The sequence below is a fragment of the Mauremys reevesii genome, linkage group 8 (assembly GCF_016161935.1).
Source record: "Mauremys reevesii isolate NIE-2019 linkage group 8, ASM1616193v1, whole genome shotgun sequence".
Lineage (NCBI taxonomy): Eukaryota > Metazoa > Chordata > Testudines > Geoemydidae > Mauremys > Mauremys reevesii.
The window spans coordinates 96,555,285-96,582,349 of record NC_052630.1 but is presented as its reverse complement, the minus strand read 5'-3'; the positions used below and the strand labels follow the sequence as shown (position 1 = coordinate 96,582,349).

The 27,065-nt window shown below is 48.4% G+C and overlaps 2 protein-coding genes across 8 annotated transcripts in view; one reads left to right on the top strand and one right to left on the bottom strand.

Annotated features, from left to right (window-relative positions):
* Positions 1 to 7,765, top strand: part of ACOT11 (acyl-CoA thioesterase 11) — a 133,157-nt gene extending 125,392 nt beyond the window's left edge. For 6 of the 7 annotated variants that reach the window (XM_039483511.1, XM_039483510.1, XM_039483512.1 and 3 more), the window contains one exon: positions 507 to 1,452. In XM_039483511.1, coding sequence (XP_039339445.1) covers positions 507 to 662 — 156 coding nt within the window. In that variant the 3' untranslated portion in view covers positions 663 to 1,452. Of the gene's footprint in view, positions 1 to 506; positions 1,453 to 7,609 lie in introns of those variants that run through there. The other variant, XM_039483514.1, reaches the window with a different exon arrangement.
* Positions 2,896 to 16,775, bottom strand: FAM151A (family with sequence similarity 151 member A). Its single transcript, XM_039483521.1, has 8 exons — positions 16,162 to 16,775; positions 12,146 to 12,292; positions 9,938 to 10,090; positions 9,454 to 9,613; positions 7,755 to 7,979; positions 6,704 to 6,843; positions 5,102 to 5,245; positions 2,896 to 3,574 (listed from the first exon to the last, which is right to left on the bottom strand). The coding sequence occupies exons 1-8, from the start codon at positions 16,295 to 16,297 to the stop codon at positions 2,907 to 2,909; spliced, it is 1,773 nt and encodes a 590-aa protein (XP_039339455.1). The 5' UTR covers positions 16,298 to 16,775; the 3' UTR covers positions 2,896 to 2,906.
* Positions 16,776 to 27,065: the final 10,290 nt, after the last annotated feature.

Genomic DNA, 27,065 nt, shown 5'->3' with positions numbered 1-27,065 from the left:
TCTAAAAAACTTTTCAAAACATCCCCTTGTCATGCTATAAGAACAGTCAGGGCCACCATATTTGTGTCCAACCCAAACTTTTCCAAGCCCCTCGTGTGCTGGCTTTGCTTTCAGCACGTAGGTTGGAATTCACCCTTGCCCACACAAAGCCAGAGGGATTTGTGGTGGGAACTAAGCGAGGAGCTGGGTATTCATTGCCCCCAAGCCGGGGAGGAACCTTTACACAGCTGCTATTCCAAGTTATGGGCTGGGATAGTGGGTACTACCCTTCAGAACCCCACTGCGTGGAGGTTCACAGCCACTGGATCAGGGGAACTGGCAGTTCTACGGTCTGTACATCCCAAAACCTCTGAGCTATTCAGAGCCACTGGGGAGACCCGTGCAGAACCACGGGGAGAGGAAGCCAGTACCTCTGCTGCTGCTGTACATATTAGAAAATGACTCCTGTAGGTTTCAGCCTGTGGATGTCCCCTTAGCTGTCTTAATGAATGTGTTGTGGATTTCAGGTGTCCTATTACAACCAGGCAGCTCCAGGATACCTAGCTTACGTCACGACTAACATTGCAGGACTGTCCTCGGACTTCTATGTTACCTTCAAAGCCTGTGAGACATTCCTGCAGAAGAACAAAGATGAGATCACAGTCGGGCTTCAGAATCTGTAACTGTTGGCCCTTTTTGCACACTGCTGTGTGAATATCTTGTACATACTGAAGCGATTGGTCTGTGTAGGCGAGAGCACATGGAGAGTAATTACTTAGATAATGTTAGTGGCATTGCTAGGAGCACAATGACTTGAAATCCATCCATTGTAGCGTGACTAGAATCAGCTCTTCTTTCTAGTGCGCTTGATGATGAGAAATGTAATGGCTGGAGCCAATCTACCTAATCAGGGAGAGGGATTATTAGGGCCAAACTCTGTGGCAATTGTAGGGGCTTCTATTATGGTTTATCTGAGTGCAAAATTTGGCCGGGGGTGGGATGGGGGAGAGGTCCAGGGGGTCCCTACATGGCCAGTGTTTCATTGCGAAGTCAGTCAGATCACTCTGAGGTCTAGTGCTAGAGCAGCGTGTAATCTGCTAAAAAGCACCAGCCTTATTTTATTTGTATTCAATCTCGTAACCTCATGTCCAGGAATTGACTTTCTGACAGCATCACCCGCACTTGAACCTTTGTGCAAGAGTAACAGTTACTAAAAGGATTATTTTTTTCACCAGTTCTTGTAATTCAATGGAGGAATTGTCCATCTTTAATCCAATGAAGTAAATCAGGACAGGCTTTGGGGGGGGAGCAGGCCAGCCTTGTCTCCTGTAACACAGTACTGTTGTGTTTGACACACTAGGCATTATGATGCAGGATACCTCATTGATGTGCTGCAATTTCATGTTCTGTCTTTCACACGCCATACAAAGAATGGGAGTGGTAATAAAGAAGCCTGTTCACCTTATGACCTCAGTAGTTCTTCTTGCCTGGTTTTCTTTAGTTATCTGAGTATTTTTCTTGATCAGCCCAAGAGTAAGGGAAATTGAACTGTTTTCTGTGGGAAATTGATTCGTCTTGTTTAAGAATTTTTAAACCTGCACTGCTGCTGTCTGAAGAATTCCCCCCCTTTGTTGGCAACTAAAGCAAAACTAAGGGGATGGATTTCCAGTCGTTCTGCTTTTGTGGGCCTTTAGTCTATGATGTTCAACTGTGCAACTCAAGTATCTGATTAAAATATTAGTCATCCCAGCCAGGCGTCTCTGGGATTCGGGGCTGAGCTCTAGATCTCTTCAGGCAGGCTCAAGACGGCTTGCTGCTGACTATGGCCACAGGTGTGTATGGAGAAGTGACAATTAAAGCACATCCAAAAATGCACTGGGCCTGCACTCTTGATACCTCTGCTTTTCTGAAAGGTCCTGGCAGATCCTAGCTGGGAAGAAGAAATATGCCCCTCTCCCCACCACTTCATTACTTTGTAGTTGAGGTTGATCACAAACTATACAGCACCTGTGAAACTGGGATGGGAGGGAGCTGGATGCTGAGAAGCTAGAGTATGTGCTGGGGGTAACCTAAAGAAAATCCCCCTCCGAGGAGAAAGGGGGAGAAACTGCGCTATGTGGGGAGTTCCACCTTAGCAACAACTAGCCGTAGCTAAAACCCCACAACCAAACTGTGTCCAGCAAGACAGGCCTCCAGCTCAAGCAGCTGAAATATCATTTATTTAAAACAGTTATTTGTCTGACAGCAGCTCCTAGAGGTTATACCTACCTGCAGCAAGACAGTCCTTGCCCCCAAGAGCTTACAATCTGCTAAAATGGACAAAAGGTAGGAGAGAGGAGATACTAGCTTCATTTTACAGATGGGAAAACTGAGGCACAGATATTAAGGACTGATTTTTTTTTTTTTCAAAAGGGCTCGGTATGCTGGGTGCTGAGATCCCACAAATCTAGTCAGAAGCATCCCAATGGGAGCTGTGGGGGTTTGAGCTGCTTTTGATAATCTAGCCCCATCGGATTTCCTCAGGGCCACTGTGTGTGGTAGCAGAGCCAGGGTTTAGACCCAGATCGCCTGAGTCCAAGTGCACTGCCTTCACCACAAACCAACCATCCTTAGAGAGAGAAGACCGTCCCTTCTGCCCCGCCAGTATGTGAACTACTGAGCAGGCTGATATTACAAACAAAAAGGAACGGGGGTAGGGGATCTCTTTGGGAGATAGACCTGTTCAAAGCAAAAAATACAACCAAATAAATTAAACTCTACTCAAAGAATAGCTCTCATGCCCAGGGCCCCATATGCAGGAGTCAGTGACAGACCTACCACTACTGTGAGTGCCAGAGTAATGCTTGCCAAGGCTGATCACTCAGAGGTTTGGCCTAACAATGGGCCCGGGAAAAACTTGGGTCACTTACCAGGCTCTCAGGGAAGTTCTAAGAAGTTAAGACATCCGCCATCAAAGCATTTCTGCATTGTCTCGGTATCTTATAATAGACCCGCTTCTGTGTGTGTGTTCGGATAGACCGGAGTCCTGGGAAACCATCGCAGTAGCTACCCGCGGAGTAACTGTGTTGCACAGTGATGGTGTAGCTGGGTGAAATCTCCAACAGCTTTGTAGTCGCCAGCCATGATCTACTCAGGGGCACAGCCTCCAGCTGAAATGACACTTGCTGCCAGAGATCCTTACAGAGTGTGAGCATATCGGCTATCAATGGGTCAGTGTAACCAGCAGTTATCGCTTCCCTGGGCCAGCCAGGGGCTACGGTAACGTATGGGAAAATGCTGTTGATGGCTGTTAGGAATTCTTCACCTTGCATGTATCCTGGTGCCTCAAAGCTTCCAAAGGAGAGCGCCATGCTTATCCAGATGGGGCTCCATAAGAGATTCTGGGCATATAGCTTTCTAAGGCGCTCCAGCGTAGGGCGAAGTGCTCTGGGTTCTGTTATGTTCAGGTATATGCCCCAAGGATTGAGATGTCTGGATACGGTAAGTAGACACTGTTCCAGGGGGAGGCCTGCTGATGGAGCCAGTGCAACAGGAATGAGCTTTCCAGTGGTGCTATTCTGTAATGCAATGTCCAGGGCAATCATGCCCCTCTTATCTGGAGAACAAAGCAAAGGGAGATGGTTCATAACAGCCTGAGCCTCAGTGACCCCTTTTGATGTATCAATGCATTTGTTAGGTGGAATTAGCACTAACATTTAAAGGGAGGAAATGGATTATATATCTCCATTATGTGTGTTTTGGCTAGAAACAATTCAACAGCTCACTTTCATTGGACTATATGATATACAACAAAATGATAGATACACTGTCTGTGTAATTGATTCAACGTGCATTCTTAACTGCAGGTAACAAGCGCTTTCACTCCTCTATGCATCGTCCACCAGTTCCCAGTGTATCCTCTCCAGATCATTAGTTATTTGGGGAGGGATAATTGATTCATATCTGGTAGCATTGTGAGATGCATGGTAGGGTAAGAAGTAATCTTCCACCTTTTGGCCAGTAGCATTAGATAATCTTAATCCTGCTTCTGACCTAACCTAGGATTGTTCCTCATATAGATTCTCCGCTGCCTGAAACAGCCTGGTTTTATATTACTCCAGCAATAGGTCTTCTCCTACTGCTTTCAGAGACCATTTCATAGACAGGGCCCTACCAAATTTACAGCCATGCAAAACGTACCACAGACCGTGAAATCTGGTCTCTTGTGTGCTTTTACCCTATGCTATACAGATTTCACGGGGAGACCAGCGTTTCTCAAACTGGGGGTCCTGACCCAAAAGGGAGTTGCAGGGGAGTCGCAGTATTGCCACCCTTATTTGAGCGTTGCCTTTGGAGCTGGGAGGCCAGAGAGCAGCTCTCAAGGCAGCGCCCTGCCAGCAGCAGCGCAGAAGTAAGGGTGGCAAAACCACATCATGCCATCCTTACTTCTGCGCTCCTGCTGGCAGCAGCTCTGCCTTCAGAGCTGGGCTCCCAGCCAGCAGCCACCACTCTCCAGCTGCCCAGCTCTGAAGGCAGTGGCACTGCCTGCAGCAGTAAGGGTAGCAGTACTGCAACCCCCCCCCCCCCACAATAACCATGCAACACCCCCTCCCCCCTCCACAACTCCTTTTTGGGTCAGGATCCTTACAATTACAACTCCATGACATTTCAGATTTAAATAGCTGAAATCATGAAATTGACTATTATTGAAAACTTATGACCGTGAATTTGGTAGGGCCCTATTCATAGATCTTAGCGTTGGTACTTTTCTCCTGCTAGTCAATTTAAATGTGCTTTTGCTCAGTTTAATCCTTCTTGTATCCCCATGTTTCACCCTCTCTCCTTGCACTATTCTCATTATTGTGGTGGTTTTTTTGCAACATGTTCTGCAGGCTTTGTTCTAGGAGATGCATAGACTACGCCTCTCATCCATTCCCAAGCTCTCAATTACCTAACCTGCCTCACTGCTCTGTCTGTAAATTGGGTTTACAGCCAACTAGAAATGTTCGCCGGCACTTACTGACCCTACTCTGAGAACTATAGCATGAGCTACAACTCTTAGGAAGTGCCAAGTCTGTGACAACTTATGAAAACCCCACCCAGTTGTGTTAGAGCGGCACATGGGGAAAGACGTGTTACTCACCTTTAAGAATTGACAGTGTTTCCAGCCTGTTCTCATGGTGATCCATCCCATACCACTCTATCTGTAGTTCATCAGAGTCTGCTGGGTGAAAGTAATCTAGCAAGTTGCCTCCAGGATAGTAGAGTCTCTTTCTTGTTGAGTTCACTGTTGGGTTGAGAGGGGGAAAAATGCTGAGTAAAATCATTCCCTTTCAGGGTACGGTGTGGGCTTTTGTCTTTAGGGCTGTGGCTATAGTAGGATACGATGTAGGAGCTGTAACTTGAACACTGCTTAGTCCCTTGACCTAGCTTGAATGTGTCCTCAATAAGCAGCAATTTAGCTAATAGTCTTAAATAGTACACAGGATTGTTAAGCTACGCTGGGTCTCTGTTCCAGAGACCCATAAAACCCCATTTTGACTAAGTGGAGTACAGCTGTTTATCCTCCTTGCACCAGAGGGAAAGGAACTACACTTCTGAGAGAAAGGTGCCTACTTGTTCGGGAGGCGGTAGAGGAAGGTAGAGAGAATCATTGCTCCCAAACTAAAAGGGTCGGCCTCAAATTCTGCCAATCTCGTGTTGTACAGAGCGACCTGAGAGCAGAACTTGGAACCAGTACTTCCTGACTGTACAGGATGACTAACCTGCAAAAGGCAGGGGAGAAAATGGATTATTGTCTCTCTAATGATTCCTTGTTTGTTTCTTTGATGTATAATGGAAACATCAATTGATTTTTTTTTAAATTCTTCTACTTAATTTTATGACTTTAGAAATGTAGGTCTGCTTTACCTTGGAAGAACCCAGAGAGCCAGTGAAATCATGACCTCACAAAGGACTAGCTTAGGAGCTATTGAAGGAGGAAGACATATTTTTTTAGCTCAGACTGTTTAAAACTCTGGGAATTTTTGTTTTCGTTAACACCTACTTAACTCTACTGGGTATTGGATGCTTGGGAGAAAGGATGCCTTTGTTCTGTTCAACACCCGGGCCTCTTCGGTCAGAGTGCGCCATCATCAGCCATCCTTTATGGCCCCAACAAGTCTTCCGGCACCACTAACTGGAAACCAGACTTATATCTTCAAGGTAAAACAACTAGCGGAAGAACCTTTAAACAATTTTCCAGGCCTCCTGTGTATTGAAAAAAGAGCACAAGCCCTTTCTTTAAAACAAACAAAATGCTTTTCAGGGCCCAGAGCATGTGCCTATTTACAGTATTTAGCACCCTCAGTGCACATCACCAGGACCCTTTCTCTGCCTTTCACGATTGTTCTTGCAAGTGGGCTCAAGTTAGCTGCCGGCCAAGGCGCACTTAAAGGGTCTCACCACCATGGGTCTGAGTCCCTTTGAAAGTGGTGTAGCATTAGCAGGCAGTGTGGCCTAGGGGCCAGGGCAATGGAATGGGCGTCAGGAGCCCTTGCTGCTTTTCCCAGCTCTGCCACTGAGTTGCTGTCACCTTACACAAGTCACTTCCCCTCTGAGCCTTAGTTTCTTCTTTGTCTTGTCTATTTAGATGAGCTTTTTTGAAGCGGGGACTCTCTCCTCCTATGTGCATGTACAGCACCTAGCACAACGGGGGTCCCAATCTCATTTGGGGCCTCTGGGCACTACTGTAATACAAACATACACGCTGCTTCCTTGAAGTGAGCCAGAACAGGATCATAAATGTCATAATAGATTTGTTCAGCACGGCTATTATCCCGGATGAACAGGAGATCTTCCACTCTGACGGGATCCGTCTTCCCCTGCCACAGAGTCAGGCTATACCTGTGGGAAAGAGAGAGAGCGTTGAGCTGGCCTGGGGTTCTCACAGGCTCTCTGGCTGGCTTCTCAATAGATGGAGATACAGTGGTCTAATTAGCTAGCGCTAGTTTGGTCCCTTTCAAATGGAAGGGTTTAGTTCTGAAAATAAGGTTTAGGGATCTGGAAAGACAATACTGGACAATGCTGTCCAGCACCCTGAGCAGCTCTTTTCACAGGAGACACTGTAGGAGGGTTATTCGTTTGCAAGTGTCTGACTATAGAAAGGTTTCTGCAACATGGGAATAATTTGTACTTGGAGGCCTGACCACTCGGAGCTGCAGTGTAGGCAAGGTGCTGGTGGCCGGTACTGTTCATGAAGTCAGCGGTTCTCAGCCCGGGGTACATCTCCTAGGGGGGACTCAACTCCTCTAGATCAGTGTTTCTCAACCTGGGACTTGCAGCCCCCAGAGCGGTCATGGGACAGTTTTAGGGGGGTCGCAGCTGCAAGGCTGGCATTAGGAGGTGGCAAGCAGAGCAATTGCCTGGGGACCCACGCCATAGGGTCCCCCCACGAAACTAAGTTACATACTCAGTTCCAGACAGCAGGGCTTGGGCTTCAGACCAGGCTCACCAGTGAAAAACTGGCTCAAGCATCACCGGGAAATGGAAATACTTATATTGCAATGGATTAATGTTATAGTTCTATGGTAAAAATGAGGAAGTCAGCAATTTTTCAATACGAGTGTGGCTGTGACACTTGATTTTTATTTCTGATTTTGTTTGCAAGTAGTTTTCAAGTGAGGTGATACCAAGAGTACTCAAGCCAAACCAGACTCCTGAAAGGTCATCTGGAAATGCTGAGAACCCCCGTTTCAAGTGGTTTAGTCAATCCTGCTCGAAGGACTAAAGATGAACGTGTGCCGTTAACTCCTTACCGATCAGACTGAGCCAGCAGCCAGCTGAAATGAGGCCAAGCCAATCTCACCATGACGGCCCTGATAGGGAAGGTGACTCTTTGGGGCAGCGTCCCCGTGATGCTGTGCATCTCATGAATCATTTTCTGAGTGTAGGTTTTGTTGGGGAACAGGAATGAGTAGAGGGTCGTCCACCCTAGAGAGAGAGTGCAGTTTGGGTACTTCTCCTGGATGAGTGAGAGGAATCTAAAGGAATCACGTACAAAGCAACAGTTACTGTTTACTGGCTTCTTGTGTGCAGCTGTTAACAACAACTTTATTAAACCTACAACATAAGAAGAACACACCAGATGCCACTAGATGGCACTCTTTATATATATACTGTGCTACACATGCTACTTTTCATGGCAACTCTCCGAACAGCTCCAACAGCAAGCACTCCCCGCCACCCCCCACCTTGGGAAATGGATGAGAGTCTGGGCAGAACATGGTAGAAACTCATCACAGTGATGCATATTGACTGGGAAATTTGCCGTGGACAGGTAGATTTTACTGTAGCTCAACGCTAACCCATTAGATCCTTGGTTTGCTCCTCATATGAAGCAGAACTGGCCTCTATATCGAGTCACATAAGACTGCAAATGGTGCTGAGTGAAAATACCTGTCTGGTGACAGAATTCTGAATAAAAAGGTGACCTTTACCCCAGCCCATGCTCCCATTCCCATGTATTTTGAGCGATGGAGTAAAAGACTTGGAAAAACTGTACAAAAATGTAGAGCGTAGGTGTTGGTGAACCTCAAAAAGTTTGGACTTTGGGCTGGGCTAGCCATTCCAACTAAAAATTTAAAAAAAAAAAAAAAAAGACAGTGGGGTATTAAAATCCTGAGTTAAAATGCCAGAGGTTGATTTAACAATTCTATAGAAAATAGAAACTCGGTAGGTTTTCAGAGTAATTTCTGCTCCATTTCAGGTGAGCAGCTGGTTATAAAATGGTCCTGGGAGAAACAGTCCAGCAAGAGATCCCAGCCCATAGAGGAGAATGGGGGCAGGAGACCGCCAAGCTACAACTCCCAGGAGGCATCATGGCTATGTCCCCAGATCAGAATTTGTTGGGTTTTTTTCAAGGGTTTGTGGTGGTTTTTGTTTTTGTTTTGGGTTTTTTTGTTTTTAATGAAAAGTCAAAATTCTCCACAGAAAGTGGAGACTTTTTGCCAAGAAAATTGTTTTAGGTTTAAAACCATAATTTTCTGTTAAACAGTTTCAATAGAAAATTTCCGAGTGGCCCTGGCTAACAGGGTTACCAGCTGTTACAGGGCAACCGAGGATTAGTAAACTCAGGGCTCCAGCAGGCAACTGGAGGAAGGAGTGATTTCTGGAACCTAAATATGCTCTCGAGGGGCTTGATCCAAAGCCTGTTGAAAGCCCCCCACTCACATGAATAGCCACTGGATCAGGCACTCAGTGACCTGGGATCTTAAATGGTTGGTTTTCTTCTTCTTTTTACCTAGATAAGCTTTTTTTGCCCACCTTTGTCCGCTCTTTAGCTGGACTCTACTCTTGGCGCTTCTTGGGCTCTCAGAGCTCTTACAGCGGTAGGGGATTGTTGCTAGTGTGTAACCAACTATTTTGTTCCAAAGCTATGGACGTGATCAGCACATGCTGGAATATAAGTGCAACGTAAGCCATGAAAGCGATTTAAGAAAGATGCCTTTTACTCACAAACTTGCGTTAACTGCAGTGTTTATGGGGACATTGGGACCCATTAGAATATCTGCATTTAACCACAGAGGTCTATTGAGCTGCACTTCTGAGGATTTCTTTAGTAAAATATCCAGCGATGGGCTAACTGCCTTGATGCTTTTGAAATCCAGCTTGACACCTGGCCGAGAGAGAATCCGTTGAGAAATTCCGTTAGTATTGGATAGTAGCAGCTGGTCAACTACGCACAAATGAAAATAGGAGGTCTGTTTGTACAGCACCTGGCACCGTAGGGTCCTGTCCAGGACTAGGGCTCCTTGGCACTATGGTCCTACAAGTAATGAATGATGATATCTTTAACATTGCCTACCGCTGGTCCCAGCACTGCCCCTTCATTCCCTGCCCAAGGGGGTGTGAAGAGCGTGCTTCTGAATTCCATATGTTCATAGACCACTTGGGCAAAGGGTTACATCAGCTTGTTTAAAGGTACAGCACTTTATATTACCTCTGCTAGATGAGTTAAGGACGACATCCAGCCATTCCTGAAACGAGTTGTCACTGTAAATAGCAGGGGGGTGGGCCATGATGGGCTTGTCGGTCTCATTAAGGGTGTTGTGTCCTTCTATGTTGACATCTGCTTCCAGGACCATAGCATCACCTGTATGCACAATGAATTCACAGTATGAATCCTTGACTGGAGCCTGTGTACGTAAATTACATCCTCCGCACTTGTCAGTGTCTTCATAACATTTTTGCCACCCCAAGCGGCGGGGGGGAAAAAAAAAGTTGTGATCGGCGGCAGCTCCACCGCGCCGCTTTCTTCTTCAGCAGCAATTCGGCGGCAGGTCCTTCCCCCCGAGAGGGACCGAGGGACCCGCCGCCGAATTGCCGCTGAAGAGCCGGAGGTGCTGCCCTTTCTCCTGGGCCGCCCCAAGCACCTGCTTGCTGAGCTGGTCCCTGGAGCTGGCCCTGCCTATGGGCTCAATCCTGCAAGGTGCTGCTGACTCTGTTCACTACCCACCAAAGCATTTAAGCGTGTGCATAGTCATACTGAAGTTGATGAATTACTCAGGTGCTTAAAGTTAAGCACGTGCTTAAGTGCTTTGCTGGATAGGGGCCCCGGTGCTTAGCTCTTGGAGGCTCAAGCCCTGTGTCTCTCACAGATACATATGTGATGTTTCCTGCCTGTGCTCGACCAAGGAGCCGCAATGTCTTTTTTTAAGTGGGATGGTCACCTACAAGGCAGCCAGCAGCTTCACCAACAGTTCCAGGCTAATAGTTCCTGCTCTGATCATAAATATGGCCAGGGAACAGATGAGCCACTATAGTTTATTAAATTATTAGAGAGGTGATAACAAAAGGCCTGATCCACTGCCCCTTAAAGTCAATGGGAGTCTTTCTATTAATGCCAACTGGGGTGAAAAACTACTTTTGGATTTAGCTGGGGATGGCTCCTGCTTTGAGCAGGGGGTTGGACTAGATACCTCCTGAGCTCCCTTCCAGCCCTGATGGTCTATGATTCTAATTTAACTGGGCTTCAGGTCAGGCCCCAAATCACCCCAAAAGGGGGGTTCTTCTAAGCTTGGTGCTACTTGCCGATTCCTGGGTAGAGCTGTTACTGAGATTCCTCTCTTCCAGCTGTAACCAGTCCTTGGCCATTCCAGGTAAGTGATACCAGACTGGAAAGTTCCAGTTTTTCTTTCTGGAATGATTCCAAATGCTCCATGATGATCCCGAGTTAGCAGATAAACCTCTAATCTGCGATGTAGCTCATAAGGTCAGAAAAAGCTGATGCGGGGGGGGGGGGCTACTGTCTTGCATCACCATGGAGCTTTCTGTACTTTCCTCCTGTACGTTATCACCACAAGATAAAACTGCTTCAGGTGAATGTGGCACAAAATAATCAACTTTTACAGAGTAGCTTTATCTCATGAAGCTATAAGCAAGCCCTGTTTATCATGTCAGGTCAGCCCGCCTTTCAACGTATCCGGGATTTCTGCTGCTTGACTCAGTGTGTAGAACGATGTTCTCATCTGAACATTAAACTTTAGCAGACCTCTTCTCTTCCTAAAGTCCTCTACTTTTTGCTAGTACAAAGCCCAGTTTCAAACCATTTAGTTTTATCTTCAATGTCGGATAACCCCCTCAGCATTGTCTTTGGGGTAGGACATATCTTTTTTTTGCCCCAATCAGATACATTGATAAATGAATCATTACAGAAACTCTACATATGCTCAGTTGTCACTATTTTGATCAACTAATTCCAAAATCTAATATGTTCAGTGTTTGCCTGAGCTCCCTACATTGTGCGCTGGCAGCTAACTCTCCTGAGTGAAATTCTGGCCCCACTGAAGTCAACTGGGAGTTTTGCCATTGACATCAATGGAACCAGGGTTTGACCTTATGGCTTTTCAATCTCATGTAATTAGAAACATAAAGGACAGGGACGTAGGATTTGCTAGACTTGGCAAGACCACTGATGCACGTAGTCCGGCATCCTGCCTTTAGCCATGCTTCAAAGGAAGGAAAACTCCCCACTAAGTCTGTAGTCAATTGTTCAGTGCTGTACCCGGTGAGAAAGGGAGGGGGGGAAATTCCTTTCTGCCTCCTGTAGGTGATCTGATTACACCCTGAAGTGTGAGAACCAACTCCCCTTGTTATCTTGGCTTTCCTAGCTACACAGGTTATTGCAGATGGAAAAAATATATTTTACTCTTCAAGGCAGCTGCCAGCTCGCTCTTTTTGTTTGCAGAATGATACCAGGTGACCAGCAATCCATCCTTCCTGTCAATGCTCCCCAGATTTAGCAGATATTCTAACAGGTCTCCGTCTGTCTCAAAGGCTGGTTTGGGTGCAGAGTCTGAAATACCAAGGAAGATTCATAATAAGTAACTTCAGGGCTGTTGATTAATTGCAGTTAACTCACACACTTAACTAAAAAAATTAATTGCAATTAAAAAAAATTGTGATTAATCATAGTTTTAATCCCACTGTTAAACAATAGAATACCAGTTGATTATTTTTGGATGTTTTTCTACATTTTCAATTATATTGATTTCAATTACAACACAATACAAAGTGTACAGTGCTCACTTAATATATTTTATTACAAAAAAAATAGTATTTTTCAATTCACCGCCTACAAGTACCATAATGCAATCTCTTTATCGGGAACGTGCACTTTACAAATGTAGATTTTTGTTTGTTTGTTTTGATTTTGAGTGCAGTTATGTAACAACGTAAAACTTTAGAGCCTGCAAGACCACTCAGTCCGACTTCTTGTTCAGCCAATTGCTAAGACAAACAAGTTTGTTTACATTTACAGGAGATGATGCTGCCCACCTCTCACTCTCAGGTGACATTGTAAATAAGAACAGGCATTCGCATGACACTTTTGTAGCCGCATTGCAAGGTATTTACATGTCAGATATGCTAAATATTCTTATGTCCCTTCGTACTTCAGCCACCTTTCCAGAGGACATGCTTTCATACTGATGATGCTCGTTTAAAAAAAATGTGTTAATTAAATTTGTGACTGAACTCCCTGGGGGAAAACTGTACGTCTCCTGCTCGGTTTTACCCACATTCTGTCATATATTTCATGTTCTAGCAGTCTCGGATGATGACCCAGCACATGTTGTTGTTCGTTTTAAGAACACTTTCACAGCAGATTTGACAAAACACAAAGAAGGTACCAATGTGAGATTTCTAAAGATAGCTACAGCACTCGACCCAAGGTTTAAGAATCTGAAGTGCCTTCCAAAATCTGAGAGGGGTGAGGTGTGGATCATGCTTTCAGAAGTCTTAAAAAGAGCGACACTCCGATGTGGAAACTACAGAATCCAAACCACCAAAAAAGAAAATCCAACCTTCTACTGGTGGCATCTGACTCAGATGATGAAAATGAACATATGTTGCTCCATATTGCTTTGGCTTGTTACTCTGCAGAACCCGCCATCAGCATGGATGCATGTTGTCTGGAGTGGTGGTTGAAGCATGAAGGGACATATGAATCTTTAGTGCATCTGTCATATAAATATATTGTGATGCCGGCTACAACAGTACCATGCGAACGCCTGTTCTTACTTTCAGGTGACATTGTAAACAAGAAGCGGGCAGCATTATCCTCTGCAAATGTAAAAAAAACTTGTTTTCAAGTGATTGGCTGAACAAGAAGTAGGACTGAGTGGACTTGTAGGCTCTAAAGCTTTACATTTACTTAATTTTGATTGCAGTGATCTGTAAGTTCAACTTTCATGATAAAGAGAGAGTGTAACCCATACACCTGCTGTCCCACCTAGTGGCATCAAGAGAGGGAGAGAAATGAGTCTGCTCTACAGCCTTAGTTAACAGCCAGTTGTTTTTTAGCTCACGCGGTAGAGGCTCATGCATTTAGCTCCAGAGGTCCCCGGTTTGATCCCCCATGCCGACATTACAATAGCACTACTGTAGTGCTACTAGGTGAATTGAAAAATATTGCTGCTTTTTTTTACAGTGCAAATATTTGTAATAAAAAATAAATATACAGTGAGCACTGTACACTTTGTATTCTGTGTTGTAATTGAAATCAATATATTTGAAAATGTAGAAAACCTCAAAAATATTTAAATAAATGGTATTCTATTCTTGTTTAAAAGTGAAATTAATTGTGTGATTAATTGCAATTAATTTTGGGAAACAAATGTGAAACTACCCCAAGAGTGGGACCTGAAGAGAAGTAATAGGAGAACTGCCTGACTGCTCCCAAACGTTTATGTCCAGATAGGACATATTCTGTAGCACAGCAGGTTTCCGCTCTCATTTTGCTGATTTCAGTGGAAAGCTGCAGCAGCGTGGGGATGGGGAAAGGGTTAACACTTGTTGACTAGGTAAACTTTTTGGCTGTGACACAATGGAGTTAGTGCTGGGAGTGACTGTAAGTTGTGAGGAACTATCCTGTGACTCATTGTGTTCGCACCTGCAGTAAGAACTAGGCGGGTCTCAGCAGAGACTAACCTGAAGGGTGCTGGTAAGATGACAATGCAGTGAAGAGCCCCCCTGGGCTACATGCAAGACCCATTTTTGATCTCCATCTGCATAACAATGTAGACACTGATCCCTGCAAGGGCAGTGGTTAAAAATCTAATTTAAAAACTCCTTGCTCGGTGTAGTCCCTAAATATTATATCAGTCATGGGCGGCAGGTTATATATGTGTGTGGTGCCCGGGCTCCAGGAATATTCAGGGCTGGGGGCCCTGCTCCAGCAATATTTGGAGCTGGGTCTCTCCCCCAGCCCTGTCTGGATCGGGCCCCGGCCTCTCCCTGCCCTGCGTGTCCCGCCCCCAGCCCGTGTCCCTGCCTGACAGAAAGCAGCGCAGAGCCTCTCCCCTGCCTGCTCTGTGCTGCGGGAGATCTGCTCCTGGCAGAACTGCTGTCTGCTGCCGCAGGGTCCTAGCGCCTGCCCTCCACTAATGGCAAGGCAGGCTGCCCTTACCCTGCCCTTCCACCCTCGCCCTGAGCCTCCCCAACGCCCCAAACCCTCAGCCCCAGCCAGAGCCCTCATCCCCCTGCACCCTAATCCTCAGCCCCAGCCCTGAGTCCCCCCCACATCATGAGCCCCACATCCCTCACCCCACTCCCCAAACCTCTGCCCTAGCCCTGAGCCCCCTCCTGCATCATGAACCCTTCATCCCCAAGCCCCAGCCAGAACCCTCATCCCCTGCACCCTGATCCTCTACCCCAGCCCTGAGCACCCCACAGCATGAACCCCTCATCCTCAGCCCCACAGCCCTCACCCCTGCACTCCCTCCTATCCCCAAACTCCCTCCCAGAGCATGCACCCCCTCACCCTTCCTATGCCCCCAGCCCAGAGCCTGCACCCAAACTCTGTCCCAAAGCCTGCACCCCTCCCCCCCTCCTGCACACCCACCCCCTGCCCCAGCCCAGAGCCTACACCCAAACTCCATCCCAGAGCCTGCATCCCTCACCCCCTCCTGCACTCTCACGCCCTGCCCCAGCCCGGAGCCTGCACCCAGCACCCAAACTCCCTCCCAGAGCCTGCACCCCTCACCCCTTCCTACACCCCCACCCCCAGCCCAGAGCCTGCACCCCAATCCCCAGCCCAGGACCTGCACCCTATACCTCCCCCCGAAACCCTGCCCAGAGCCTTAGGCAGGTGGGGGGCGGAGTTGGGGAGGCGGGTTCTGGGCACCACCAAAATTTCTACAAACTTGCCACCCACGATATCAGTAACAGACTGTTACAGGTAGACAAACAAAATATAAATCCCCTCTCTAGGCTGACAAATTGTATATTAAGTTTAGCTTAAATCAGTTTGGAAGGGCAGGTATCCCACCCGTGAAGTCAGTGTTTACATAGGCTTGGGATGGCATTTATATTATCACTGAAGTGTCTCTTCTGGGGAAGCTTTCCATACAGATCCTTTCTGCAGACAGACTCCACCTACGCCATTTATTTTTAATGAATGGAGGCTGTTCCGCCACAATGAATGGTGTGAGAGATTCTTCCTGAGCCACAAAGCCACCGCACAATCATCATTACATCTATCGTACCTCAGTGTCTTCACTTTCTCTTGCCCCACTCCCTCCCCCCGTTAGCACAGCTGGCTCCTATCTTGTTTCTGCTGCTTTTCCCCATGCAAATAATCTAGTCACTTTCCCCAAATGCACTTCCTGGAGCCAATCAGCCAGAATCTAAGGTCAAGAAGCATTAACTGGTTTGGTTTTGTACCTTGCGGGGGGTTCCTGTTAACGGTCAGACACACAGCCAGAGCGATGCAGGTAGAAATCACCGCCACAACGCAGACACCAGTCACCACTGCTCCTGTCGCTCCACTGGAAGGACACCTCCTCTGACTGGAAACCATGACAGTCCTCCGAGGGCACCCGCTCTTGGGCAGCTGCGTTACGAAATTCCAGCTACCTTCAAAAGAAATCTGAGCCCCCGAGGGCTGGCTGAGGCTGGGGAAGTCGATAATGATTAAACTCTTGCCGAAGGCTGACAGTGCCTAAAGTTCAAACACGCTCCCAAGGCAGGAGCTGATACATACTTCGGCCTGATTCTTGGACAGCTTCTTTCTAACAGCTCTGCCTTGGAGGGCTCCGCAGCTACCAGCCCAGCACTGCCTTTGGGGACTGTACCACAGGGAGGCCTTTATGGAACTCCCTCTATGTAGGCGTCGGCCCCTCCTTCCTTCAGCTGGATTTTAAGGGCCAAGTTCCATTCCCTCGCTCCCTCTGGGAGCTGCTCTGGTAATGTCACGCCTTCGGTTACGGAGGTAGCACCAGACGAGTGCTCAGCTAAGGTTACACGGGGAGCATGCTAGGCCGTGGCCGGTGCAGGCTGAGAACAGCGCGGCTGCGGGTTTGAAAAGACCAAGTACACAGCCACGTGGCTGGGATCCCTGCCTGACAGCACTGAGACTAATGCAGCCAGTCACTACAGTAACCTGAACAGCTTAGTTTAAGGTTACAATCTGAAAGGCACAGAAATCAGGAACTGGAAACGGGCAGCCACAGGAACCTTAGCGCACCACATTGCACGCAGCAGTGTCAATTTCGACCTCAGATACATCCGTGAAAACCTCACTGACGTCAATCAGCTTTGGGTTTTCCTCTCAGGGCAGGATGGGGCCCACGGTGCATTGATGTTGGCCCATGTAACTCCACTGAAGTCAACTGGAGCTGGGTCGATTTTCACTGGCTGAGGAGCTGGCCATTTATATTTAACTAGGAATCTACCCTACACCCTGCGTGCAATGGAGCTAGTTAATCCCTCTGTGAGAACCTTATTCTTTATTTAAAACCAAAGCCCTGCACCAGACTGACGGTTGCAAACCTCTGTGTAACTAACCCACTGCTACAACTGTAACCCCCCGTTTGGTGCTGGCTTAGTAGCTGTATGATGTGCGTATAGGAGATGGGGACTTCCTGGTCTGTGGACAGTCCCCAAGTTTCTGTTGCCTGGGCTAGTTTCACGGTGCTGCTGGTAGGTGCCCGATTCTGCCTCTGCTCGGTGTGCTGAAGACTAAAGCTCCTTGGCAGTGCCTGCAGTGAGACAAGGGGTTCATCACACTAAGGCAGTGGCTACAACGCATGAACTCACAAATAATTCAAACGCACCCAAGCAAACAAATGTAGAAACAATAACTATAAACTTTATGTAAGGATTTGATTAAAGAGAACTAGACAATAAACATATTAAATGATTAACATGCATAGAGAGATTTAATAATGCTTCTTAATGACTAAAGGCTACGCCGGCAAGCAGCCGAGGTCAGGTGATCACACATTTCCCCAATGTTCCTAAACAACAGAGTCTCCCCTCTCTCTGTTCCCATGTCTCAGGTACCCAGGTGTTGCACATAGAGACATGTTGCAGGCCTGTAAGGAGGTGGTGTTAGAAACACACTTCATTACGCTGGGAACTGGCAATGTGCATTAATGGTGCAACATTAAACCCTACCTATCTATCTAACTATAACACAGGGGACTCAGCCAGGGTCCTTTTCTGGCTGAGCAGGCAGGAGACTCATGCAGGCAAGCAGGTCCTCCCTGGGGATTGCTGGAGAGGGACTCGTTCCCTCCTGGAATGGGTCTTTAAAGCTTTGAACCCCCAGGTTCAGTTGTAGTTAGGTCTCTGGAGCCCAAAGCCCAGCTCTGGTGTGGGCTGGCTGCAGGGCAGGCAGGCTGCAGATGGCGGCAGGAGAACTGGACTCTCTCTGGAGCAGATTGTCTTCTCCTGTCCTGAGGCTTTTCTCTAGGCTGAGGTTACGGATAGGCCAGTTGCTGGGCCTGGAAGTGCTGTGAGGGAGGAGGGTTACCAGGGTGGCTGGGGGTTGCATTCCCCCTCCTCTTCCTTTGTGCTGCCCGGGAAATCAGCACTGTAGCACTCGTCGGGGACTCTAGGGAGGCCTGACAGATAAGTCTCTTCTCGTGGGGCACAGCCCCCTCACTAAGAGGGTGTGGGTGTGGGGGGGCTACATCCTTTCCCTCCTGCAGTCTTGATGCTCCCATCAAGATTCAGACTCTGCTTGTTCAAAAGTCCAAAGTGTCCAATGTCCAACCACTTATCTAAACAGTGCTATCTGGTTACACATCATTCCTGCTTAAGCACATCGTAACGTTTATCTTCTACTTTATACAGTATGAACCTTCACAAAGAACTCATGAGGCAGCACCTGACAAAATTAGCCAGAGCTGATATGAATCTTTGCCCCACACTCAACAGAAAATCATCGGGCACAGCAGAGGAATCGTAGGTGAGTCTGCGCACAGGCTTTATGCGTCTCTGAGGCCTTGCTTCCTCTGAAAATCCTTCTTCTGTGCCCACTGGAGGCTTCATGGCTTCAGGGGTAAAGTCAGGTGGTTGTGTGACTTGAGGAACTGTGCTAGCGTCTGTAATCTCACTTTCTTGTGCTCTATATACTTCTACTGTGCCTTCCTGGTGGGCCTGTGCTCCGGGAACGGGTGCTGGGACTGCCTTCTCTGAAGCAGAGGAAGGGTGTTTCGCGCCCTAGGCGAAACTTCCACCTTGTGCACCCCCACCCAAGCCCTGTGGCAGCTCCCCTCCCTCCACCCTGAGATGCTCCCCCCCCCGTGGCAGCTCCTTCTCTCCCCCCCCCGGGGAGCCGTGCGGCACCTCCCCACCCCAGCTCACCTCTGCTCCGCCTCTGCCCTGAGCACGCCGCCCCCGCTCTCATTCTCCTCCCCTCCCAGGCTGGTGGCGCCAAACAGCTGCTTGGCGCTGCAAGCCTGGGAGGCGGGAGAAGTGGAGCAGCGACCGCGCGCTCGGGGAGGAACGCTGTAAAAAAAAAATTGGGAGCACCGCTTTTTGGCACCCCCAAATCTTGGTGCCCTAGGCAACCGCCTAGTTCGCCTTAATGGTAGCACCGGCCTTGAGCGTAGCCCAAAGGAAATGGGCCTTATGGCAAATGCTCTGCCAGCAGGTCCTGCCAAAGAGTGGCTAGTTCAAGATCCTCTGCTAATGACAGCAGTGGCTATCTGGGCTGGGAAGCGGCAGTCTCTTAAGTGGGCAGGTCCCAAGTTGTTTAGGGCCTTAGGCCAAAACTCCACCTAGAAGCCGATACTCTACGCGTGCGGACCCAGAACACGGGTTGCATATACTGCTCCCAGGCGGTACTGCTTAACAAGCAGGCTGCCAGGCTCTGCATCAGCTTACGTTGCGGCTAGATTTAAGCTGTAGTCCGCCATGCAGAGTGCATTGCAGTGATCCAGCCTCCAGGTGATAGACATATAGCCCACAACAGCAACATCCACCTCGCTTTAAAATTAAATGCTCAACCTAACACTACGTAGTGATATTTCCATGCCACTTATCCGCATATTCTCTCCACACACATACAAACCATTCACTTCACTTCACCAGTGGAGCAGGTGAGCTGGAAAAATGTGTGATCGCTTGTAAAGGGATCACTTAAACAGGGGACTGGCTATTTGGCACACAGAACAGAAGCTGGAGAATAATCTGTATCGCATTCATGCATATGGGAACACATCGCACATCATGTACATCGTCATCTATTTTTAAAGAGACAGGACATTCCACACGTGAGCCTCATACTGGCCACCATTGGCTGGCACTGAGACAGAAATTTCTAGCTCCTATTCTGCAAACACTTACGCATGTGGGTAACTTTTGGTAATGAATTCAAGCAGTCCGTTCGCAGGCACAAATTACTCACGTGTGTAAGTGGTTGCAGGATCCTGGCCCACCCAGTGCTGGAATTGCCTCAAAGTCCGGCAATTCTGCTGGTGATGTTTGTAATGCAGCAATCCGTCCACTAGCAGCTGGATTGAGCCCACTAATTTATTACATACAGGCCCCTGAACAGTCATGAAGTGGTAGCACATTTCACTCACTACAAGCCCAAGCTGCGTTTGAGCAAGCAATCTGCTTTGCGAATTACGTGAACAGGACCTAAGAAAAGCGCTGATCTGAATTTTCAACTGCGGGTGTGTAGAAGGGTATGTCTAAATGGCTGCGTTCCTCTATGGATGCATACACACGAGTGAGGATTGCACACCTACTAACATGGGTTTGTCTATACCACCATGGCTGGCAAGTGTGCGCAGGGATTTGCACGCTTAGCTGACGCTCACGTTGGCACTTGCCTAGTTCAAGCGGTGGGCCATAAAAAACGGTTCTGAATCACTACTGGCCAAACTCTAGTAAGTTAAAAGATACCACATATGTGCACCCAGGGATCAAAATGCCCCTTAGTCATTTACATACTTAGCATGGTGTTTCTAAATCCCTGCAACCGGATGACAAGAAACAGCTTCAGCAATTTCAAGTCCTCCTCTGGTGAGCGTGTTTTATTCATTCTGCTGAGTACTCTCTCCCCCTGGTCTGTAATCTGACAGCCTGGAAGATGTGGATGAAAGGCTTTGGTGGTGGTGGTGGGGGTTTCAGATGAATCAAATCTTCCCCCCCAGGCTGACAGAAGACCGTGCTTTTGAAATATTTCAGCACTGGTAGACAAGATTTGTGCTAAACAGTCGGGGGTCTCACTCGGAGCATTGCCGAAGGCACTACAGCTGTTCATCATGCCCTCAGACTTGGTTCGATGGAACAGACCCATTTTAACTGTGCGCTAACCAACAGTGCCACTTCGGAGGCCTTTGTGAATTTCAAAGAGGCTTCTAAGCACAAAAATCCTTCCCTCCACTAAGACGCTGCTGCGTCTAAACTGGCTTGTTTGTTCTTCAGCAGTCCCACAACTATCTCCGCCGATAATCATCAACCGATCATCCCTTTGTTTTTGTAGGTCCTTGCCATGGTACTCAGCAAGCTGGACAGCGAGGGACAAACCATTTGTAAGAATTCACTGAAACGTGTAATAATAACCCCCCTACCCTCTTTAAAATGAACAATCAATGGATCTACCCAAGTCACCAAAGGCACAGGGATTAGAAACAGTCTAACTGGAGTACGTCTGTGCAGTCTGCGTGGGTTTAGACATGCTGAAAGCTGCCACGGTAACACAGGAATTGTCCAGACTGGATCAGAGTCACGGGCCCTCTAGTCCTGTCTCTGACAGGGGCCAATACCACTGGAAGGAGTAAGGACCCTGCAGTAGACAGATGTGGGACAATCCACCTCCCCTATAGGTCTCAGCCTGATCTCTAATAGAGATTGGTTTCAACCCCAAAATATGAGGTTTAATGCTGCTTCCAAGCTTGTGTTATAAATTAGGATAACGCTGGCTATTCTTGCTATCCGTAGCCACACCCAAGCCCCTTTTCAATCTTAAATTCTTGGTATAATGAGTCCAGGGCCACAAATTCTTTAAAGCAGCAACAGCAAACTCCCAGTGAGAGACTGATCCCGGAGTGGACAGGATACTTTGTCCCCGATAAACACTTTGAACAAACAACCCATTGGCTTTCAGTGAAGGAGAGGGGTGAGCGAGACGCCGCTGGGATGATTTATGCGACAGGGTTGCAGCTGGGACGCGAGCAGATTCCTGCCCGTCTCCAGCACACAGCCCTGGTGGTTATACAAGGGTTTGAAGGATCTGCTAATATTTTTGTTTTCAGTGGGAACAAGACGTAATGACACGACAGCACATCGTTCTCAAGGCTGGCTGGACTGAGGCCACTCCTATAATTTATGCCCTGAGTGTGTCGAGATGTGGTAAGGAAAGATGGGGTCTCACACAGCCAAACCCTTTCAGGTGAATGAAAATAAAGCAGGAGGCAGAATTGATGGGCTGTAGCAATGGCCATGTGGCTCCACAGAAGGTTTATTTTAATTAATTTCCAAGCCCGGTGTAATACCGGCCAGCACTTTCTTCAAACCTTCCCTTCTACTCCCACCTGCTGGCTGAGGCTCCTCACTGCTCCTTGGGAGAGCTGTGATAGCTCTTCCTTCATGCTTGAGTTTAAGATCTCCCCTAGGAGTCTCAAAAATTCCTTCTGCAGGCTGAATGTTGATTGTGGCTGACCAAAGACTAGAGGGTTCTAGAGATGGGTCCCATGGACAGAGTTTGGATCCAAATCTGGATGAGAACTTCCCCCCCAACAAATTTGGGAGCGTTCAGATCTGAAGTTTTGGTTCAGCGTGTTGAAGAACCAGCTGACAAGTTTAGATTTTAATCTAAACATCTGCCAAGGCTGGGAGTAGGGTGACCAGGTGTCCTGATTTTATAGGGACAGTCCTGATTTTTGGGTCTTTTTTTAATATAGGCTCCTATTACCCCCCCGTCCCGATTTTTCACACTTGCAGTCTGGTCACCCTAGCTGGGAGTGTTTGGGTCTGGCCCCTCTCCAGGTAACACACTAGGACTCACATTACTGGTATCTGGTCCTCTCAATATTCTCGCTGTGAATGAATCTGCTTGTGGAAGTGAGTTTGGCTCCACACACACCCAAATGCCACACTCTTGAGCTAACTCTCTAAAGGGATGTGACAAATACAGCCCATTAGTGACTTCTTCAAATGCCCAGCCCCGTAAGCATTTGAGCAAAGGAGAATTTGTTATCCTGTCTAGCATGGAAACCAGGAGTCTTTCGTCTTAAGGTGTGTTGGGGAATAAAAAAATGTCGGTTCATCAATTTCCTTGATTGAGGCAGATAATTTGCTCTGGAAGACCAATGCTTTGCACAAATAAAAGGCCAGCTTTAGGCTGTCCCCTTTTTTCATTTATGAAGCTTAGAAGACATTTGATGTGATGCTCACTTTTGGGCTTTGGGTAGCAACTGCACTCCGACATCTTGGCTAAAACACAAAGCAGCAACCGCTGCTTCTGCATACGCTGGAGGGCTGTTTTGCCAGACACAAGACCCATGGAGTGGGTGAAGATTATTCAATGGTCAAAGCGCAGAACTGGGAATCAGGAGACTTGGACGCTACTCCTAGCTCTGTCACAGACTTCTTGTGTGACCTCAGCCACGTCACTTAACCCCTCTCTGCTTTAGATTTCCCATCTGGCAAAGGCCTGGTATGATATTGCAGCCCTTACTTCCGCGCTGCTGGTGGCAGGGCGTTGCTTTCAGAGCGGGGCACCTGGCCAACAGTGGCTGCTCTCTGGCCACCCAGCTGTGAAGGCAATACAGAAATACGGGTGGCAATACTGCGACTCCCCTGCAACTCCCTTTTGGGTCAGGACCCCCAGTTTGAGAAGCGCTGGGCTCCCCTGTGAGCTCTGTATAGCACAGGGTAAAAGCACACAAGAGACCAGATTTCATGGTCCATGAGGTGTTTTTCATGGCTGTGAATTTGGTAGGGCCCTAAGTATAACTATGTGTTGGGCCACTCATATCAGTTTAAATCAGGCATATCTCAGTTTAGCTTGTGCCAGTATGTTATTGATATAGGCCAAGGTTAAACCACTAGAAACGTGTCCACACACAAATTGCCCTGTTGGGATTCTCTGTCTAATTGAACTGAATTCGCAACTTAGTGCAACTAAATTGGTTTAGCAGCATAGCTTAAGTTCTGAGTGTACATAAACTCTTAGCTCCCTATACTGCCCGCTTATTTAACGACCAGCCAACTCTGAAAGTAATGATACTTTGCACTTCTATAACAATATCTCCCTCTCATCTAGTGCTTTCCATAGCTCTCCAAGCACTTTACAAAGCACCTCAGTACCACTATCCTCACTTTACAGATGGAGCACTCAGGCACAAGGAGGAAAGTGACTTGCCCAAGGTCACCCACCAAAGCAGTGGCACAGCCAAAAAAAAGCACCTAGGTCTCCTGAGTCCCAGGTCAGTGCCCCCGTCCACTAGGTCATACTGCCTCCCCATGGCACATTCCAGGACAGGATCACAAAAAGCTTTGCATATATTAATGGTTTCAGCCTTAGCACTGCCAGTGATGGGGATGTGGGCAGTTGTGACTAGTGGTTGGAGCAGGCATCGGAAGCCAGGAGTCAGAGACCAGAGACCAGAGGCCAGAGCCAGGCAAAAAAACCAAGGGTGAGAACCAGATTACTGGGTTACTGTGTCCAAGGCAGGTGCAGGACGAGGAATAAGCAGGAGCTATCAAAGCCGTGGGCAAATGCCTTGAGCACCCACTGAACTGCTTCTGGGCTTAAGAGCTGCTCTGCTGACTCTTCCAACCACTCAGGTGGTGTGGCCAATTAGGCACCCTGCACATGAGTCCTGGCCCGTGCCCTGCCCCTCCCGTGCACAGGGCTGACCTGACTCACTGGCCCGAGCTCTGCCTGCCTCATGCGCAGGCTCTTGTCTGGGCCCAGCTTGCTCCCACGTAGGGCTGGCGTCGCTCCTCGCCCGAGCCCTGGCTGCCCCTCCACGCGGCTGGCATTGCTGCTCACCACCCCTCCCCTGCACGTTCCTCTCCGCCCTGCTAGGGGTGCGCACCCCACTTTTTTGGCAAAAGTAAACTGGACAACTGCCCACTTTTGCCAATACCAGCAGGATGGCCGGGACAGAGTTTACTAAAGCTTTTTACAGAGCTTTGGCCTCTGGCCAAAATGGGATGTATGATCACCCTACTCAAAAAGCAGCAAAGATCCTGCTCTGCAATTTGATTGACTCTCTCTGTATGCTCATTAGCCTGCAGGTGCTAGGCGGGCGAGCGGAGGGACTCAATGCCAAGGAAGCTGAGAATTCCCTCCGGACTCGGGAGATGAACTGGGAACCCCAGGCCAGTACAATGCCCATCGGTCCCCAAAGGCATTTGCCAGGAAGAGCTGAGCAGCGTCATGTATGGTAGGAATAGTAGAGCATGGAATGATGTGCACTAGCTTAGCTAAGAGGTTGACACCAACCAGGATTAGTGTGTGTCCCCGGGAGCATAGCGGTTGTACAATGACGTCCACTGATACATGATACCAAGGCTGCAAAGGCATTGTCAGAGGCTGGACAAGACCTAGGGGCTTTGATCGTGGGGGTCTTGGTAATCACAGGACCTAATATAATCCATGATGTAAGATCACAGGCCTGATCACCAGAAGCTCCTTGAGACCCGATTCCGGGTCTCGAATTGGCCAAAATGACTCATAAGTGGCAAATTGTGGATAGTTTCAATACCTGGCGCTTAGGCAGTCCCGCTGGAACATAAAGACAACCCTTGGACTAGAGGAGGCCATATTGTAGTCAGAACTCAGAGTCAGGTTGGATACCCATCTCATTCAGGGTCTGGCAGATCTCGGTTACGAACGGGTCATCGGGGAGCAGATGGAGAATGTCAGACTGCTGATGATCAGCCTGTGGACAAAGTTGGCTGGCTTGAGCATGGTGGCAGAGGGTGCTTGGACAGGTTGAGGTATTTGTCTTTGTGGGATAGGACAGCCACCTTCCTGTTTCTTATCCCTTACAACAAAACCGAAGGGAGCAAAGAAGACGAAACAGTGGAGCTGATGCTGGTTAAGGCATCTGACAGTCTGTAAGTATCCCAGGTTCTTATAATCTGTCAGGAATCAGGCTCTGTCTAGGAGGAGGCCAAACCTTAATAGCCAGTAGCTGCTTGTCTCAACTATCATAATTTTTCTCCACTGAGGTTAACTTCCAAGAGTAGGAAGCAGAGTTGGTTGCAGGGGGCACCTCGTGGTGTGGTAATGCACCTATGGCAAAGTTAAAGGCGTTGGCAGTGATTGTTGGGTGGTCTGGGTGAATTAGGATAGGTGCCGGGGTGACTGCCCTCTTCAGTCAGTCAAAGGCTGACTGAGCCTCTGTGGACCAGGCGAACTGGGCCCCCTTTTGCAGGCCTGCCATTATGGGGGCAGGCACGCTGGAGAATGCGTTAACAACTCACCTGTAGAAATCGGTGAACCCCAGGAATTGCTGCACCTTGCAGACATCCTTGGGTGCGGCCCAGTTGGTTTTAAAATCAGTCCCTTCCTTGGTTCTACGCTGGGTCCTGATCCCAGACCCTTGGGATTCGCTGCTACACTTGGGCACAACATTGATGCCTACAGCTGACTAATGACCCTGGTTTTCTTCTCTTCTGCAGGGACTAGGGATGTTTCCAACTGTTACAAGGAGACTCAACCCTGAGGGCCTGCCTGAGCTCAGGTCTTGGCAGAGTAAATAAAAACCAAGACTCTTCTGTTCACCTTTAGCCTACAGAAACGTGTTTATTTGCTGAAGCTTTATTTTTAATCAGATGCTGCTTTTGCCAAGAAAAAGCGACTTAGTTCTAGTACAGAGGTGGGCAAACTACGGCCTGTGGGTGAACTGGCCCCCAGCCCCTCCCCTGCTGTTCTCCCTCCCCCGCTGCCATGCCGGCTGGGCGGCATGGCTGCAAGCTCCGAGTGGCATGGTAAGGGAGTGGGGCCGGGGGTTGGATAAGGGGACAAGGGGTCCCAGGAGGGCAGTTAGGGGACAGGGAGCAGGGGGCAGTTGGATGGGGCGGAGGTTCGGGGGGTGATGGTCAGGGGACAGGGAGCAGGAGGCGGTTGGATGGGGCAGAGGTTGGGGTGGTGGTGGTCAGGGGACAGGGAGGAGGGGGCGGCTGGATGGGGTGGAGGTTGGGGGGTGGTGGTCAGGGGACAGGGAGCAAGGGGTGGTTGGATGGGTGTGGGAGTCCCAGGGGGCCTGTCAGGGTGCAGGGGTGTGGCTAGGAGTTGGGGCACTCAGGGGATGGGGAACAGGGGGGCTTGGATAAGGAGTGGGGTCCCGGGAGGGGGGGCACGGTTTGGG

Coding starts and splice junctions, on each gene's coding strand:
- FAM151A (XM_039483521.1), bottom strand. CDS start 16,297: ATGGTTTCCAGTCAGAGGAGGTGTCCTTCCAGTGGAGCGACAGGAGCA. Junction 9,614..9,937: donor CCTTAACTCATCTAGCAGAG/GTAATATAAAGT, acceptor TCTCTCGGCCAG/GTGTCAAGCTGGATTTCAAA. Junction 7,980..9,453: donor ACTGCAGTTAACGCAAGTTT/GTGAGTAAAAGG, acceptor TGATTCCTTTAG/ATTCCTCTCACTCATCCAGG.